Raw genomic sequence first — 20,161 nt, 5'->3', positions numbered from 1 at the left:
GTATCATGCTAGGAGCACCTTCACGTATCATGCTAGGAGCACCTTCACGTATCATGCTAGGAGCACCTTCACGTATCATGCTAGGAGCACCTTCACGGATCATGCTAGGAGCACCTTCACGGATCATGCTAGGAGCACCTTCACGTATCATGCTAGGAGCACCTTCATTTATCATGCTAGGAGCACCTTCATGTATCATGCTAGGAGCACCTTCATGTATCATGCTAGGAGCACCTTCATGTATCATGCTAGGAGCACCTTCATGTATCATGCTAGGAGCACCTTCACGGATCATGCTAGGAGCACCTTCACGGATCATGCTAGGAGCACCTTCATGTATCATGCTAGGAGCACCTTCATGTATCATGCCTAGGAGCACCTTCATGGATCATGCTAGGAGCACCTTCACGGATCATGCTAGGAGCACCTTCACGGATCATGCTAGGAGCACCTTCACGTATCATGCTACGAGCACCTTCACGTATCATGCTACGAGCACCTTCACGTATCATGCTAGGAGCACCTTCACGTATCATGCTAGGAGCACCTTCACGTATCATGCTAGGAGCACCTTCACGTATCATGCTAGGAGCACCTTCACGTATCATGCTAGGAGCACCTTCATGTATCATGCTAGGAGCACCTTCATGTATCATGCTAGGAGCACCTTCATGTATCATGCTAGGAGCACCTTCATGTATCATGCTAGGAGCACCTTCATGTATCATGCTAGGAGCACCTTCATGGATCATGCTAGGAGCACCTTCATGTATCATGCTAGGAGCACCTTCATGGATCATGCTAGGAGCACCTTCACGGATCATGCTAGGAGCACCTTCACGTATCATGCTAGGAGCACCTTCACGTATCATGCTAGGAGCACCTTCATGTATCATGCTAGGAGCACCTTCACGTATCATGCTAGGAGCACCTTCACGTATCATGCTAGGAGCACCTTCATGTATCATGCTAGGAGCACCTTCACGTATCATGCTAGGAGCACCTTCACGTATCATGCTAGGAGCACCTTCACGTATCATGCTAGGAGCACCTTCACGTATCATGCTAGGAGCACCTTCACGTATCATGCTAGGAGCACCTTCACGTATCATGCTAGGAGCACCTTCACGTATCATGCTAGGAGCACCTTCACGTATCATGCTAGGAGCACCTTCACGTATCATGCTAGGAGCACCTTCACGTATCATGCTAGGAGCACCTTCACGTATCATGCTAGGAGCACCTTCACGTATCATGCTAGGAGCACCTTCACGTATCATGCTAGGAGCACCTTCACGTATCATGCTAGGAGCACCTTCACGTATCATGCTAGGAGCACCTTCACGTATCATGCTAGGAGCACCTTCACGTATCATGCTAGGAGCACCTTCATGTATCATGCTAGGAGCACCTTCACGTATCATGCTAGGAGCACCTTCACGTATCATGCTAGGAGCACCTTCATGTATCATGCTAGGAGCACCTTCGTGTATCATGCTAGGAGCACCTTCCTGTATCATGCTAGGAGCACCTTCGTGTATCATGCTAGGAGCACCTTCATGGATCATGCTAGGAGCACCTTCATGTATCATGCTAGGAGCACCTTCGTGTATCATGCTAGGAGCACCTTCATGGATCATGCTAGGAGCACCTTCATGTTCTCCTGGAGGTCATTGCTTCCTCTGTATTCTCGTCTGCTTCTGGAGAGTGTGTTCCCCGCCAGCAACCCCTGGCCTCTTCCTCCGCCTCAGGAAATGGCTTACATGCCACTGAAGTCAGATGAGGAGTGTGGTCTTGGCAGCCTTCCGATTGGCCACACCTCCACATGCAGCCTGAGTGTGTGGGGTTCGTTTCCCCTCGACAAACCCTCTACATTAGTCTCAGTGGCGTGACATAATCTTACGTATTACAGATGTCGACGGCTTGTACCTTCTCACCCCGGGCTCTTCGGAGATGGGCTGAGGAGGTACAAGAATACAGATGTAAGGACGAAATGCTGTGTCTCAAATCACACACTTCTCTAGTATACTAGAAGTTAGTATGCATCAGGATAGTGTACGTACTAACTAGTAACTAATCCTCCACAGATAGTATGTCTCAAATCACACACTTCTCTAGTATACTAGAAGTTAGTATCATCAGGATAGTGTACGTAGTAACTAATCCTACACAGATAGTATGTCTCAAATCACATACTTCTCTAGTATACTAGAAGTTGGTATGCATCAGGATAGTGTACGTACTAACTAGTAACTAATCCTCCACAGATAGTATGTCTCAAATCACACACTTCTCTAGTATACTAGAAGTTGGTATGCATCAGGATAGTGTACGTACTAACTAGTAACTAATCCTCCACAGATAGTATGTCTCAAATCACACACTTCTCTAGTATACTAGAAGTTAGTATCATCAGGATAGTGTACGTACTAACTAGTAACTAATCCTTCACAGATAGTATGTCTCAAATCACATACTTCTCTAGTATACTAGAAGTTGGTATGCATCAGGATAGTGTACGTACTAACTAGTAACTAATCCTCCACAGATAGTATGTCTCAAATCACATACTTCTCTAGTATACTAGAAGTTGGTATGCATCAGGATAGTGTACGTACTAACTAGTAACTAATCCTACACAGATAGTATGTCTCAAATCACATACTTCTCTAGTATACTAGAAGTTGGTATGCATCAGGATAGTGTACGTACTAACTAGTAACTAATCCTCCACAGATAGTATGTCTCAAATCACATACTTCTCTAGTATACTAGAAGTTGGTATGCATCAGGATAGTGTACGTACTAACTAGTAACTAATCCTCCACAGATAGTATGTCTCAAATCACATACTTCTCTAGTATACTAGAAGTTAGTATGCATCAGGATAGTGTACGTACTAACTAGTAACTAATCCTTCACAGATAGTATGTCTCAAATCACATACTTCTCTAGTATACTAGAAGTTAGTATGCATCAGGATAGTGTACGTACTAACTAGTAACTAATCCTCCACAGATAGTATGTCTCAAATCACATACTTCTCTTAGTATACTAGAAGTTAGTATGCATCAGGATAGTGTACGTACTAACTAGTAACTAATCCTCCACAGATAGTATGTCTCAAATCACATACTTCTCTAGTATACTAGAAGTTAGTATGCATCAGGATAGTGTACGTACTAACTAGTAACTAATCCTTCACAGATAGTATGTCTCAAATCACATACTTCTCTAGTATACTAGAAGTTAGTATCATCAGGATAGTGTACGTACTAACTAGTAACTAATCCTTCACAGATAGTATGTCTCAAATCACATACTTCTCTAGTATACTAGAAGTTAGTATGCATCAGGATAGTGTACGTACTAACTAGTAACTAATCCTCCACAGATAGTATGTCTCAAATCACATACTTCTCTTAGTATACTAGAAGTTAGTATGCATCAGGATAGTGTACGTACTAACTAGTAACTAATCCTCCACAGATAGTATGTCTCAAATCACATACTTCTCTTAGTATACTAGAAGTTAGTATGCATCAGGATAGTGTACGTACTAACTAGTAACTAATCCTCCACAGATAGTATGTCTCAAACATACTTCTCTAGTATACTAGAAGTTAGTATGCATCAGGATAGTGTACGTACTAACTAGTAACTAATCCTTCACAGATAGTATGTCTCAAATCACATACTTCTTTAGTATACTAGAAGTTAGTATGCATCAGGATAGTGTAGGTACTAACTAGTAACTAATTCTCCACAGATAGTTTATATATATATATGTGTATATATATATATATGTATATATATATGTATGTGTATATATATATGTATGTGTATATATATATGTATGTATATATATATATATATATATGTATGTATATATATATATATATATATGTATATATATATATATATATATATGTATGTATATATATATATATATGTATATATATATATATATGTATATTTATATATATGTATATATATATATATATTTATATATATGTATATATATATATATATGTATATATATATATATATTTATATATATGACGTAACTTCCGTTTACAACGTCACTAAGATGGAGTCGTTTAGTGCAGAAAGTGTCGATCGATCCATACTCAGTTTTGTGGGTGTTTTAGTGACAATCTAGTGTTGCATGGCGCACTACCTTTCGCATACTAAGAATTGAGACGCACTTACACACTAAAAATACTAACTTTGAGTACACAAGTATGTGATTTGAGACACAGCACTAGATTTACAATCGACAGATCTCATGTCTGTTCAAGGTACCAGAATAGAAAACAGTCTGATTGTTGTTTTCATCACAGAAATATAAACATTAAAAAATATTTTTCGTTTAAATCGTACGATTGTTTTTTATTCTGAATTTCTAACCGTATTCAGTACGTTCCGTTGAAACTTCGAACCGTACATCGTAATCATTTTTATTTCGACTCGTTGAACGCCAGACTCCAAACATCGCAGCTCATGTGTTCAGAAGGAAATCCCCTGGTGTCGCAGTGGAACCTCCAGCTCTGCATCCACGCTGGGCTGCGAGGCTGTAATTAGTGCCGAAGACACTGCTGTGTTTGACTGTAACATCTGTCTGGGTCGCAGACGGCGGTGGAACACATCACAGGAACTTCCTCTGTTCAGCGACCGCGACTAGACTCACTTCGTCTGCACTAAATCTGTACAAACACTCCAGCATCTGCTCACAAATGATTTCAAATCACCAGCGTCTGCTGCACAGTCAGATCAGACGCTGGTGGAAGGACTTTTGCAATTTCTTTGAGTCGAAGAATGAATTGTAAGTAAGTAATTTGTATTTATATAGAGCTTTTCCAGACCAGGGTCACAAAGCGCTTCAACAATCAAAACAATACTCACTAAAAGATATACTTTAAAGGTCAAGATAATACTGAGAACAACACAGGAGTCTCAGAGAATCAAGGAAAAAGCCTGAACGAATAAAAAAGTTGCGTTTCTAACGACGGCTGATTCTGTTTTCCAGCTACATCGGTAAAGCAGATTCCATCACCATCAGCGTGTGGAACCATAAGAAGATCCATAAAAAGCAGGGGGCCGGCTTCCTTGGATGTGTGCGCCTACTTTCCAACGCCATCAACAGACTCAAAGACACCGGCTGTGAGTGTCTGCGTGTCCTCGGAGGCTACACATGTTTTTTAAAGCAGTATTGAGCAGCACCTTATTTAGGGCTGAGGACCACCATTAGAAGAAGAAGCCTGTGCAAAAGCATTGTACTGTGTGATGGACACGAAGGGTTTACTCGCTGTCGGATGAATCCAGGTCAGCATGACTGACCCCCTCCTCTCTAAACCCTCACTTGTACTTGCACTCTCCCGATATTTAACTGGGCCAAAATGTGAGAGGATCTCCACGGGAGGCCTGGATCAAGGGAATCCTCCGATGGATCATCTGAGAATGAATGTAGTACAAATAGTATAGTCTGTCACTTTTTCTAGATGACTTTCTAAATGCAGAATCAATCCATCAAAATATCTTGTTTGATCAGATGAAAATGAAAATAAATCTCGATTCATCGCGACCCATGCTGTGTCTCAAATCACATACTTCTCTTAGTATACTAGAAGTTAGTGTGCATCAGGATAGTGTACGTACTAACTAGTAACTAATCCTCCACAGATAGTATGTCTCAAACATACTTCTCTTAGTATACTAGAAGTTAGTATCATCAGGATAGTGTACGTACTAACTAGTAACTAATCCTCCACAGATAGTATGTCTCAAACATACTTCTCTTAGTATACTAGAAGTTAGTATCATCAGGATAGTGTACGTACTAACTAGTAACTAATCCTCCACAGATAGTATGTCTCAAACATACTTCTCTTAGTATACTAGAAGTTAGTATGCATCAGGATAGTGTACGTACTAACTAGTAACTAATCCTCCACAGATAGTATGTCTCAAATCACATACTTCTCTTAGTATACTAGAAGTTAGTATCATCAGGATAGTGTACATACTAACTAGTAACTAATCCTCCACAGATAGTATGTCTCAAACATACTTATCTTAGTATACTAGAAGTTAGTATGCATCAGGATAGTGTACGTACTAACTAGTAACTAATCCTCCACTGATAGTTTGTCTCAAATCAAACTCTGCTGCTACACACTAACAGGAAATGACGCGACAGCTTCTTCTTCTACTACTATTTAACGCTGATTTACTGTGAACGATGAACCAGCTGTAGGAACACTATCGACACCTGCTGGCAGCACGTTTGCTAGTTTGGAAGAAGAAATAAATATGAGAAACCAAATATTCGCAAGATATTTACGCTGGTATCAGCACCAAAGATGTGCCATCTTCATACTGTTGCCTGAAAATTCACCTGTAAGTATATATATATATAATATATTATTATATTATGACGTAACTTCCGTTTACAACGTCACTAAGATGGAGTCGTTTAGTGTAGAAAGTGTCCATCGATTCATACTCAGTTTTGTGGGCGTTTTAGTGACAATCTAGTGTGTATGGAGCACTAACTACATTTACATACTAAGAATTGAGACACACTTACACACTAAAAATACTAACTTTGAGTACACAAGTATGTGATTTGAGACACAGCTCCAGAGACGACACAAGGGTTAAAACCTACTGAAACTGACGTGAAGCAGAAGAGAGAAAACAAACGTCTAGATCACAAAGAAATATTTGAGATAAAAATGGAATCCACCGTTACCTTTGAGGTCGAGGTGTTGATTCTTCTTTTTGTCTTATGTCGAATCCTTGTTATGGTTTAGTGACATGACGAGGATGGAAATAACCTAATCTTTGTGGCTGGTGTGTTGTGCATATTTACCCTCGGCTCACAGTCTAATTGTCTAAATATCCAAAGTATAAATATCCGATATAATGGTTAGTGTGAAGCCACCAAAACCACATGAGAATGCGCTCGTGTGGTTCTGACACATGTCCCCCTCATGTCCCCCTCATGTCCCCCTCATGCCCCCACATGCCCCCACATGTCCCCCTCATGCCCCCTCATGCCCCCTCATGTCCCCCCTCATGTCCCCCCTCATGTCCCCCCTCATGTCCCCCCTCATGTCCCCCCTCATGTCCCCCCTCATGCCCCCACATGTCCCCCACATGTCCCCCTCATGTCCCCCCTCATGTCCCCCCTCATGTCCCCCCTCATGTCCCCCTGCCCCGTCTGAGGAAGTGCCCTTGTCTTCAAAGTCCACTTTACAGTCGGCGTTTTTGGCCTTTTTTTGGCATGACGGGTGCGTCACGGGTGCGTCACGGGTGCGTCACGGGTGCGTCACGGGTGCGTCACGGGTGCGTCACGGGTGCGTCACGGGTGCGTCACGGGTGCGTCACGGGTGCGTCACGGGTGCGTCACGGGTGCGTCACGGGTGCGTCACGGGTGCGTCACGGGTGCGTCACGGGTGCGTCACGGGTGCGTCACGGGTGCGTCACGGGTGCGTCACGGGTGCGTCACGGGTGCGTCACGGGTGCGTCACGGGTGCGTCACGGGTGCGTCACGGGTGCGTCACGGGTGCGTCACGGGTGCGTCACGGGTGCGTCACGGGTGCGTCACGGGTGCGTCACGGGTGCGTCACGGGTGCGTCACGGGTGCGTCACGGGTGCGTCACGGGTGCGTCACGGGTGCGTCACGGGTGCGTCACGGGTGCGTCACGGGTGCGTCACGGGTGCGTCACGGGTGCGTCACGGGTGCGTCACGGGTGCGTCACGGGTGCGTCACGGGTGCGTCACGGGTGCGTCACGGGTGCATCACGGGTGCATCACTACTTCCTGCAGACGAACCCCTGCGACCTTTGGCCCGTTTTCTCAACACAAACAAACAGAAGATTCTGGCCTCAGCTGTCGCTTCTTACGACGCGTCCGTTTCTGCATGTATGACCTGATGACTCGCGGCTCGTCGTAACGACACGCATGTTGTGAAATATTGACGTGTTCTCGAGCTGAAGAACATTTGTGGTTTAATGTCTGCAAACGCCGTGTCTCGACCGACTTCCTATTTACAAGACGATCTGCCTCAAGGCGTCTGATCCGTCCCTGTTTAGTCTGAGCTGCAGCTCTGACATCACGGCAGACGGAACCTCAAGAACCAGAACCTTAGAGGATTCTAATGCTCTTCTTCTGTGTCTCACTCTTTTAACACTTTTAAAACTTGTTGTTTCCACTTCATCCCTAAAATAAAGTCGTCGTTATGGTTCATCGTTGCAGATCAGAGGCTGGACCTGAACAAGCTCGGTCCGAACGACAACGATACCATCAGAGGACAGATCGTTGGTAAGAAGAATACAAACTTCACGTTCTATTAATGAGTGGCCATTCAGATGGTTCAACTTTTGATTGACACACGACTGATCCAATCATTTTAGTGCTTCACTCAATGGGCGGAGCTTATGACAAGGAAAGCGTCTCATTGGTTTTAATTTATTTATTTTTTTGCAACTTGACTTTTATTTATAGAATATAATATCAGACAAAAATGTTTTGTTAGACGAGAATCATGTGACTGCGTGAACTGATGACATCATCACTCTCTGGATGTTTTAATCACTCCTTTATCTTTCTGATAGTGAGTCTTCAATCCCGCGATCGTATCGGCTCCGGGGGGCCGGTGGTGGACTGCAGTCGACTCTTCGACAACGATTTACCCGACGGGTCAGTACGATGACGCTCAACGGTCTCCTCTGAAAGTGATCTGGTCAAGAATGTACGTCGTAACCGTTGGAATCAAAACAGGTGGGAGGAGAGAAGGACCGCCACCGGACGGATCCAGTACCTGAACCACATCACGCGCACAACACAATGGGAGCGACCCACCAGGTGAGCAACACACACACATCTTCATGATTTAGTATTTATCAGCTTGAACTTCTAGTTTCCAGAAAGTCTTCTTTTATCAGCTTTATCGTGGTTTTTCTCACTATTCTTCGGTTTCATTTTCCACGCAGATCTATTTCCATGTCTTGTATTAAGTGTTAAACTGCCGTCTGTAACAAATGAAAGTGTAGCTTCGCTGTTCCTCTGTTACGAACGCGTCTTTTTTTATGAACAACGAATAAACTACAGAACTCGGTGGGAGGTAATGACGACCACACCAACGTTACTTATGGTGCCAACAAAACAGTGACCTCCCATGATGCCTTTCTACACACTGCTCTACTGTCCATGTCCTTATGTCAGAGGGGATTCCCTGCTGCGATTAGATGGCTGGGCGGCAGAGCATCCGGGGACCCGTCACGGGTAGTCAATGTAAACGAGTGAAAAATCAAACGGTCACTACTTTGCGGATCCATTTCTCATTGTTTTCTAAAAGCCTCACATTTTTGAAAACGATCTCAGCCTTTTAAAGAAAACGTTCCCTCGCACTAGACTGGTTTTATTTGGCCGGCGTCGGCGCAGAAAGAACTGACGCCTTCCTGCGAGACCTTATCAGCGGAGCCACCGCCGCGAGCGAATCATTCATCATCATCATCATCATCTCGTCCCCCGGACGCCATGATCTCGTCCCCCGGACGCCATGATCTCGTCCCCCGGACGCCATCATCTCGTCCCCCGGACGCCATGATCTCGTCCCCCGGACGCCATGATCTCGTCCCCCGGACGCCATGATCTCGTCCCCCGGACGCCAGCGCCACGTCACGGGACGGACGACCTCGGAGTCTTAGGCCGAACAGACGAGATCCGACTTCTTGAAAGATGAGGCTGAGAAAAGAAAGCACTGCTGTATTTTTTTTATTTCACTTCTGAGCGATCAAGGCCTTCAGTGCCAGGAAGAGGAAATGGGGGGCGAGGGGCGAGGGGCAGGGGTCCGGGCTGACGGAGGGTTTCAGATAACCCAGGCGTCGGTCACTCTGGGCAGCCAGACGGTAATCAGACGTGTTACACGGACACACACACTCTCAAGTTCAAGCCAGGCTGTCTGTGTTTGTGTTTGCTTATCAGATAATGTGCCTCCGAGGTCCAGAGCTTCAGTCGCACAAACAAAAGAAGGTCTGGAGCCGTTGGAGGCCTTCTCTCCTCGCTCTGGTGCAAACCCATAATCCTGCTCGCCACTTAAAGTTCACCCAAAACCGTAGAATACATTTCTCTCCCTCGCACTGTTGACACAGACAAACTAGTTTCCAATAATTACACTTTGAACGCACAGATGTCTAGACGCCGTGAGAGGAAATAGATCCGCTGTCAACATCACACGACCAGCGTACGAGCCTTTCCTGCTTTTTCCTCCAGTCTTTAAAAAAAAAAAGGTTTCACCAACGAAAGGGAAAAAATGTCTCACAGAGGCTGTTTACTTGTTTTCTCAGGCCGGCCTCCGAGTACTCCAGTCCCTCCGGGCGTCCCTTGAGCTGCGTCGTGGACGAGAACACGCCGGTCATGACGCCCATCAACGGCGCCGAAGCCAACGGTCCGCCGGGCGAACAGCGGATCCAGGAGAGACGGGTTCGGTCGCAGCGACACCGCAACTACATGAGTCGAACACACCTGCACACGCCGCCCGACCTGCCCGAGGGTTACGGTAAGACTCGCCCGAAGAGCTGCCGTTGTCAGAGCTTCATGAAGTTCATGAAGTTCATGAAGCTCATAAAGTTCAAATCCTGTGGAGACGGATCAGTTGAAATAACTGTTGTCGTCACTGCTGCTCAAATTAAATCTACTTTGTACCGTTTGTCACTATATATACTATGTATATAACTTACATTTCCGTGCATTATTTAAAGCAGTATAATGAGCATAAAGAATCTTTAATGGCAGATTTAATAGAAATATAATGGAACTTTCAAGTGACTGAAGGTTTGGAGAAGTTTTACCGAGACTGAGAACATGTCAGTGACGACGATGATTGATGATCCATGAGTGAGAGAAACGATCATGAGAGAAACTATCTATCAGAACAATTTATCTTGTCTTCAATGAATAATGTCTTCAATAAAGTTCTAAACTATCTTATCTACACTATCTTATCTAAACTATCTACACTATCTTATCCAAACTATCTTATCTAAACTATCTTATCCAAACTATCTTATCTAAACTATCTACACTATCTTATCCAAACTATCTTATCCAAACTATCTTATCTAAACTATCTTATCCAAACTATCTTATCTAAACTATCTACACTATCTTATCCAAACTATCTTATCTAAACTATCTACACTATCTTATCTAAACTATCTTATCCAAACTATCTTATCCAAACTATCTTATCCAAACTATCTACACTATCTTATCTAAACTATCTTATCCAAACTATCTTATCCAAACTATCTTATCCAAACTATCTTATCTGAACTATCTACACTATCTTATCCAAACTATCTTATCTAAACTATCTACACTATCTTATCTAAACTATCTTATCCAAACTATCTTATCCAAACTATCTTATCCAAACTATCTACACTATCCAAACTATCTTATCTAAACTATCTTATCCAAACTATCTTATCTAAACTATCTACACTATCTTATCCAAACTATCTTATCTAAACTATCTACACTATCTTATCCAAACTATCTTATCTAAACTATCTACACTATCTTATCTAAACTATCTTATCCAAACTATCTTATCCAACCTATCTTATCCAAACTATCTACACTATCTTATCTAAACTATCTTATCCAAACTATCTTATCCAAACTATCTTATCTAAACTATCTACACTATCTTATCCAAACTATCTTATCTAAACTATCTACACTATCTTATCCAAACTATCTTATCTAAACTATCTACACTATCTTATCTAAACTATCTTATCCAAACTATCTTATCCAAACTATCTTATCCAAACTATCTACACTATCCAAACTATCTTATCTAAACTATGTTATCTAAACTATCTTATCCAAACTATCTTATCCAAACTATCTACACTATCTTATCTAAACTATCTTATCCAAACTATCTTATCTAAACTATCTTATCCAAACTATCTTATCCAAACTATCTACACTATCTTATCTAAACTATCTTATCCAAACTATCTTATCCAAACTATCTACACTATCCAAACTATCTTATCTAAACTATGTTATCTAAACTATCCAAACTATCTTATCTAAACCATCAAATGTGTGAACATGCATCTCATTTGCACAGATCCTCTGACATTGAGCTGGAAATAAAGTCCAGTCTATTTAAAAACTGCTCTCAGTGACAAAGTTTGCTTTTTTTCCACTGCGCTCTGGTTTTGTTGAGCGACTGCAGCTTCTGTGATTAACATTCGAGTCAGGCTGAGGATCTTCTGCTCAGACCGCGGCGACACAGAGAAGCTGTGTTCTGGTGTCTCCGATCGAGAAAGTTCTGCTGTGAAACCTGGTTCTGTCGTGAAAGTAGTGATGATTCTGGAGCTTCTTGTTTGAACTGATTTTATGAATCTTTCTTCTGTCTGTTTGATCACCACATCAAGTCCTGAGTCTTCTTTAGATCGGTTTTCTGTTGTATAGAAACAAATTGTTCTTTCTATTCATTTAAACTCGACGCGTTCTCCTTGTTGAGACCAGCAGCAGCAGGTTCTCAGTCTGAGGTCGGAGTCACTGATGCTCCTGGTCTCTCCTGAACTCTGTGAACTCCTGAGGTTCTGAGAGACTCGACCACACATGACGATGTGTAAAATGAATGAATGAAAACTTTGCTACATTTCTAATCATACACATAAAACTACCATTATTTAAACGTATTATTTGTTGTTGTACTTGAACGTTTCCCGGAGGTAACCAGAGAAGAGAGTGAATACATTCCAGCGTGACGGCAATCATGGACGTCCTGGAGGAGTTTCAGTGTCTCTGTCTTCAGAAGGAGGCACTGAGGTCTGAGGAGATCATTTGATCTGCAGTTTTCTTTTTTTGAGAAGGAGGTGAAGAATAATGGCAGAAAAGAATGTCTACCTTTTTAGGGAATCTACAAACAAGAGGTTCACATTCTTTCTCTTCCACGACGTTCACTTTCCTCAGACTCTGAGCTTTTCATTCAGTTTTTTGTTTCTTGTTAAATTTAGTTTTTTTGTTTGGTGAAAAACAACATGATCAAATATCTGCATAACTGTAGGTGTTTTTTGGCGTTAAAGTTTAAACATTTTGTGCCTTCATAGAGAGACATTTTAATATTAAATTTTTATAGATTATAGATTTCTTAACAAAATGAATGGAAACTTGTTGGAATGTAACTTTATTTATGTTTAAACTTTAAGACTGTAAAGGAACGACCATCATCTGTATTTCTAATGCATCTTTCAAACGACTGTCAATAATCAAAAACTAACATTAGCTCAACACGACACATGATGAACCGCAGGTAACATGAAAATAATAAAAGATTATTTACAAATGAGCAAAGTGGAATAATCGAAATGAAACTGAGCCAAAGATGAAAAGATAACGTTGCATTAAGTCGGTCTGTGAAAGTGTGTTTCTAAAGAAGTTGGACCTCAAACACGGATCGAGGGACTGTTTCAAAACAGTTGAGAAAGTCCAGCAAACGAGGACCTGCCCGAGGATCTGAGACCAGGTCATCGTGAGGTCATCGTGAGGTCATCACGTCTGGCCTTGACTCCCAGCTTCAACTCAGATATAAAGTAATAAGACGTGTTTAGAAATCTCTTCTAAAAGGAAGACGAACAATGAGGCTAAAATGATGGCGTCTGTTGAAGTCCAGAGCGAGGTTCTGGTGATGAAAGAACAGACAGTCGAGTCTTAACGAGTGGCTTTTATGAAGGTTCATTTCTTTTATATTATTTTGAGTCTTTTTTTATTTGTTCTAATTGCCTCCTCCATCCTCGGGTCTTCAACACCAGACACTGTGTTTCAGTTGATGTTTCTCTTTGTGTTTGTTCCTGTACTGATGATGATGTTTCCTCAGAGCAAAGGACGACTCAACAAGGCCAGGTCTACTTCCTGCACACACAGACCGGCGTCAGCACGTGGCACGACCCTCGCGTCCCCAGGTAACGTCCAGTCAAAGCTACACTTTCAAACTTCTTATGATCAACAACGATGAAGAAAATGGTACTTGATTATTATATATTTCTTAACAGAATGAATGGAAACTTGTTGGAATGTAACTTTATTTATTTTTAAACTTTGCAAAGACTGTAAAGGAAACTCTGTCAATAGAAGTTAGTATAGATGGATAGCTTGCATAGATGGATAGTAGCGTAGATAACTAGCTAGCATAGATAGATAGCTTGCATATATAAATAGCTAGCATAGCTAGATAGTTGCATAGATAGCTAGCTAGCATAGATAGATGGTTGCATAGATAGCTAGCTAGCATAGATGGATGGTTGGATAGATAGCTAGCTAGCATAGATAGATGGTTGCGTAGATGGATAGCTAGCTAGCGTAGATAGATGGTTGGATAGATAGCTAGCTAGCATAGATAGATGGTTGCGTAGATGGATAGCTAGCTAGCGTAGATAGATGGTTGCATAGATAGCTAGCTAGCATAGATAGGTGGTTGCATAGATAGATAGATAGATAGCTAGCATAGATAGATAGCTAGCTAGATGGATAGTTGCGGAGATGGATAGCTATCATAGATGGATATCTAGCATAGCTAGATAGTTGCATAGATAGCTAGCTAGCATAGATAGATGGTTGCATAGATAGCTAGCTAGCATAGATGGATGGTTGGATAGATAGCTAGCTAGCATAGATAGATGGTTGCGTAGATGGATAGCTAGCTAGCGTAGATAGATGGTTGGATAGATAGCTAGCTAGCATAGATAGATGGTTGCGTAGATGGATAGCTAGCTAGCGTAGATAGATGGTTGGATAGATAGCTAGCTAGCATAGATAGATGGTTGCGTAGATGGATAGCTAGCTAGCGTAGATAGATGGTTGCATAGATAGCTAGCTAGCATAGATAGGTGGTTGCATAGATAGATAGATAGATAGCTAGCATAGATAGATAGCTAGCTAGATGGATAGTTGCGGAGATGGATAGCTATCATAGATGGATATCTAGCATAGCTAGCTAGTTGCATAGATAGCTAGCTTGCATAGCTAGCTAGCATAGATAGATGGTTGCATAGATAGCTAGGTAGCATAGTTAGCTAGGTAGCATAGCTAGCTGGTTGTATAGATAGATGGTTGCGTAGATAGCTAGCATAGATCGATGGTTGCATAGCTAACTGGCATAGATAGATGAACTTTATTGAGCAGGTTCTCTGTTAGCCACTGTTGCTGTATCAAAGTATTGTTGTGGTTGCAGGGATCTGAGCAACGTGAACTGCGAGGAGCTCGGACCTCTCCCTCCAGGCTGGGAGATCAGGAACACGGCGACCGGTCGCGTCTACTTCGTGGACCACAACAATCGCACGACACAGTTCACCGACCCTCGACTTTCTGCCAACTTGCATTTGGTTCTGAAGTAAGTGGAACTTTTGTGGGTCGAGCTGAAGATGTTTCCGACTCGATAGTGTTTTAATTCATCCTTCGTGTCCGTCAGTCCCAGTCCAAACGGATCCCGTGTTCCCGTGGAACAGAACCAGAACCCGAACCCCAGGTACTAGTTTTCTTCAACGTTAATTTCTAGTTTGAGCAGCTGTTGTCAGACGTGTCATCTCGTTGTGTCTCGTTGTCGTTGTGTCTCGTTGTCGTTGTGTCTCGTTGTCGTTGTGTCTCGTTGTTGTTGTGTCTCGTTGTCGTTGTGTCTCGTTGTGTCTCGTTGTCGTTGTGTCTCGTTGTGTCTCGTTGTCGTTGTGTCTCGTTGTGTCTCGTTGTGTCTCGTTGTGTCTCGTTGTCGTTGTGTCTCGTTGTGTCTCGTTGTCGTTGTGTCTCGTTGTCGTTGTGTGTCGTTGTCGTTGTGTGTCGTTGTTGTTGTGTCTCCTCGGCAAACAAACCATTGTCAGACCTCGCGCTGATGAGGGTTTGAATCGTGAGACACAGACATGACTGTGGTCAGTGTCACCGTCTGTCGCTCTCACACCAGATTTTGTGTAGGTGATGACATCAGTTTTACATCAACACACACCAGTGTATGTGCGTGATGTTAAACTGTTGTTGAAACATGTGTTTCAGTTCGGCGTCTTACACTTGTTGGATCTCTCCTTGTTTTTTGTTTCATTTCCTGGAACAAAATGACCATTTCCTGGAACAAAATGACCATTTCCTGGAACAAAATGACCATTTCCTGGAACAAATTACTATTTCAGATACAAAATTAATATTTCCTTGTAAATATGAAAACTCAATCAAATTTTAGTCTCTGAAATACATTCTTACAAAGAACATTTTCAATGTTTTTGGCCCCTCTGGGCCACCGTACAACACTTGCAGCGCTCGTGACATAAAGACACCTTTGATTCCTGTGAGGCTGAAGTTGTCGCACAGAGTGACTCTGAAGACTCGTGTTCTTCAGTCGGACCTCCAGCCACAAAAACAAACAGCAGTGATTATACAGAACCAACTGGCAAAACACTGAACCCGCTTGGCCCGGGAAAGTCTAAATAGATGAAAACCACTGAGGGACGGAAGGGTGTCGGGAGAAGTGGATCCTGCTGCACTTGAAGACCAGACCTCACCCTGAGCAGACCAGACAGAACTTCATGTTCAGCAGAACCTCGCAGGCAAACCGGGCCACAGATGAGTTGTTTTCTCAAGGCCCACCCAGAACCAGAACCCTGACCACCTCGGTCAGGGTTCTTCATTTTCCAACGATATTCCTCATTGGAGTCTGTCCCAGCTACTCGGGGTGGGAGGCGGGTGATCAGAAATGATCATCACATGCGGTGATTTGACCTTCATAGACGACCTTGAACCTGCTTCTCTGAGTGGACTTTCATTTGAACTTTTATAGTATAATAATATATATAATAATAACTCAGTTATATATAATAATAACTCATTGATGTTTGTTTGGTTTTGTTGTACTTTGGGTTCATGAGAAACTTGTTCAAATAATAATTCATAAAGAAAGACTTTATTTCTTTAAAAAATAAAAACACTTATGAAGAAAGAAAATTAGAAATCATTCAAACAAAGTGGTTGACTTTACAGACTGAGACAAAATGACCATTATTATTATTATTATTATTATTGTTATTGTTATTATTATTGTTATTGTTATTATTGTTATTATTATTATTATTGTTATTATTAGTGTTATTGTTATTATTGTTATTGTTATTATTATTATTGTTATTGTTATTATTATTATTGTTATTATTATTGTTATTATTATTCTTATTGTTATTATTATTATTGTTATTATTATTGTTATTATTATTCTTATTGTTATTATTATTATTGTTATTGTTATTATTATTATTCTTATTGTTATTATTATTATTGTTATTGTTATTATTATTATTGTTATTATTGTTATTATTATTGTTATTATTATTGTTATTATTGTTATTATTATTATTGTTGTTATTGTTATTGTTATTATTGTTATTGTTATTGTTATTATTATTATTATTATTATTGTTATTGTTATTATTATTGTTATTGTTATTATTGTTATTGTTATTGTTATTGTTATTATTGTTATTGTTATTGTTATTGTTATTATTATTATTGTTATTATTATTGTTATTATTATTGTTGTTGTTGTTATTGTTATTGTTATTGTTATTATTATTATTGTTATTATTGTTATTGTTGTTATTATTATTGTTATTATTATTATTGTTATTGTTGTTGTTATTATTATGGCCACGATCATTTCTTCAACATTAAAACTCTTAAGAAAAGAAGGTAAATAAAGAAGTGATACTGACTCCTGGTTCTGTCCCTGCAGTCAGGCGGTCCAGTCCAAGGGCCCGGGTGTCCCCGTGGGTCCCGTCCAGGCCCCGTCTCCGTCCCAGCTGCCGGACGAGGCCGAGTGTCTGACGGTGCCGAAGTACAAGAGGGATCTGGTCCAGAAGCTGAAGATCCTGAGGCAGGAGCTGTCGCAGCAGCAGCCTCAGGCCGGACACTGTCGCATCGAGGTCTGCAGGGAGGAGATCTTCGAGGTACGTCTTCATGTTGGTCTTCACTGGACGTCTCTCTAGACCAGAAGTTTGGCTCGAACACACAAACTCTTCGCTGCCAACATTCCAGAGCAACATTTCAAGAAAAGCCTTTTTTTTTAATGGTTCTGAAGTGGTTCTGCTGCTTTTCTTCTCCTCTTTTCCTGCTCCGTCGCTCCGTCTCTCAGAAGAACATTCTTTCTCAGTGACTTCAGACTGAAGACCTAGAGTCTGTTCATCCAGACGTAGACGTCGCTATAAGTCCAGCAATAAAAGAATGACTTCATGCCTCATGGATGTGACAGCTGTGGACGGAACACTGTGAAGATCACACAGTTACTGCTGCAGCCACAGCTGACACACAAACGAGTGAACACATTTACAAACTAGTGAACACATTTACAAACTAGTGAACACATTTACAAACTAGTGAACACATTTACAAACTAGTGAACACATTTACAAACTAGTGAACACATTTACAAACTAGTGAACACATTTACAAACTAGTGAACACACTTACAAACTAGTGAACACATTTACAAACTAGTGAACACATTTACAAACTAGTGAACACATTTACAAACTAGTGAACACACTTACAAACTAGTGAACACACTTACAAACTAGTGAACACATTTACAAACTAGTGAACACACTTACAAACTAGTGAACACATTTACAAACTAGTGAACACATTTACAAACTAGTGAACACATTTACAAACTAGTGAACACATTTACAAACTAGTGAACACATTTACAAACTAGTGAACACACTTACAAACGAGTGAACACATTTACAAACTAGTGAACACATTTACAAACTAGTGAACACATTTACAAACTAGTGAACACATTTACAAACTAGTGAACACATTTACAAACTAGTGAACACATTTACAAACTAGTGAACACATTTACAAACTAGTGAACACATTTACAAACTAGTGAACACACTTACAAACTAGTGAACACACTTACAAACTAGTGAACACATTTACAAACTAGTGAACACACTTACAAACTAGTGAACACACTTACAAACTAGTGAACACACTTACAAACTAGTGAACACACTTACAAACTAGTGAACACACTTACAAACTAGTGAACACATTTACAAACTAGTGAACACATTTACAAACTAGTGAACACATTTACAAACGAGTGAACACACTTACAAACTAGTGAACACATTTACAAACTAGTGAACACACTTACAAACTAGTGAACACATTTACAAACGAGTGAACACATTTACAAACTAGTGAACACATTTACAAACTAGTGAACACATTTACAAACTAGTGAACACACTTACAAACTAGTGAACACATTTACAAACGAGTGAACACACTTACAAACGAGTGAACACACTTACAAACTAGTGAACACACTTACAAACTAGTGAACACATTTACAAACTAGTGAACACATTTACAAACTAGTGAACACATTTACAAACTAGTGAACACATTTACAAACTAGTGAACACATTTACAAACTAGTGAACACATTTACAAACTAGTGAACACATTTACAAACTAGTGAGACACATTTACAAACTAGTGAACACATTTACAAACTATTTAGACTCATTTATAAACTAGTGAGACTCATTTACAAACTAGTCCTTGGTTAGGCGCCTCTGTTGAGAGTCATGTTCTTGAAAGACTTAACCAGGTGTGTTCCTCAGGAGTCGTACCGGCAGGTGATGAAGATGCGACCCAAGGATCTGTGGAAGAGACTCATGATCAAGTTCCGCGGCGAGGAGGGTCTGGACTACGGGGGCGTCGCCCGAGAGTGGTTGTACCTGCTGTCGCACGAGATGCTGAACCCGTACTACGGCCTGTTCCAGTATTCTAGAGACGACATCTACACCCTGCAGATCAACCCGGACTCTGCTGTCAACCCGGTAACACCTGCTGTCTCGCCTCCTGTCTCGCCTCCTGTCTCGCCTCCTGTCTCGCCTCCTGTCTCGCCTCCTGTCTCGCCTCCTGTCTCGCCTCCTGTCTCGCCTCCTGTCTCGCCTCCTGTCTCTCATCACTGTCTCGCCTCCTGTCTCGCCTCCTGTCTCGCCTCCTGTCACTCATCACTGTCTCGCCTCCTGTCTCGCCTCCTGTCTCTTATCACTGTCTCGCCTCCTGT

At 41.5% G+C, this 20,161-nt stretch overlaps 1 protein-coding gene across 1 annotated transcript in view; it reads left to right on the top strand.

Annotated features, from left to right (window-relative positions):
• Window positions 1–20,161, top strand: part of LOC148087344 (E3 ubiquitin-protein ligase SMURF2-like) — a 37,511-nt gene that overhangs the window by 12,107 nt on the left and 5,243 nt on the right. Inside the window, exons 4-13 of the mRNA XM_087787393.1 lie at window positions 5,030–5,163; window positions 8,263–8,328; window positions 8,622–8,706; window positions 8,788–8,871; window positions 10,356–10,567; window positions 13,916–14,000; window positions 15,269–15,427; window positions 15,506–15,562; window positions 17,801–18,014; window positions 19,710–19,928. Coding sequence (XP_087643519.1) covers window positions 5,030–5,163; window positions 8,263–8,328; window positions 8,622–8,706; window positions 8,788–8,871; window positions 10,356–10,567; window positions 13,916–14,000; window positions 15,269–15,427; window positions 15,506–15,562; window positions 17,801–18,014; window positions 19,710–19,928 — 1,315 coding nt within the window. The remainder of the gene's footprint in view (window positions 1–5,029; window positions 5,164–8,262; window positions 8,329–8,621; window positions 8,707–8,787; window positions 8,872–10,355; window positions 10,568–13,915; window positions 14,001–15,268; window positions 15,428–15,505; window positions 15,563–17,800; window positions 18,015–19,709; window positions 19,929–20,161) is intronic.

Source organism: Callionymus lyra, chromosome 1 (genome assembly GCF_982586985.1).
Source record: "Callionymus lyra chromosome 1, fCalLyr1.hap1.1, whole genome shotgun sequence".
Taxonomy (NCBI): Eukaryota; Metazoa; Chordata; class Actinopteri; order Syngnathiformes; family Callionymidae; genus Callionymus; species Callionymus lyra.
This window is presented reverse-complemented; position numbering and strand designations above follow the sequence as displayed.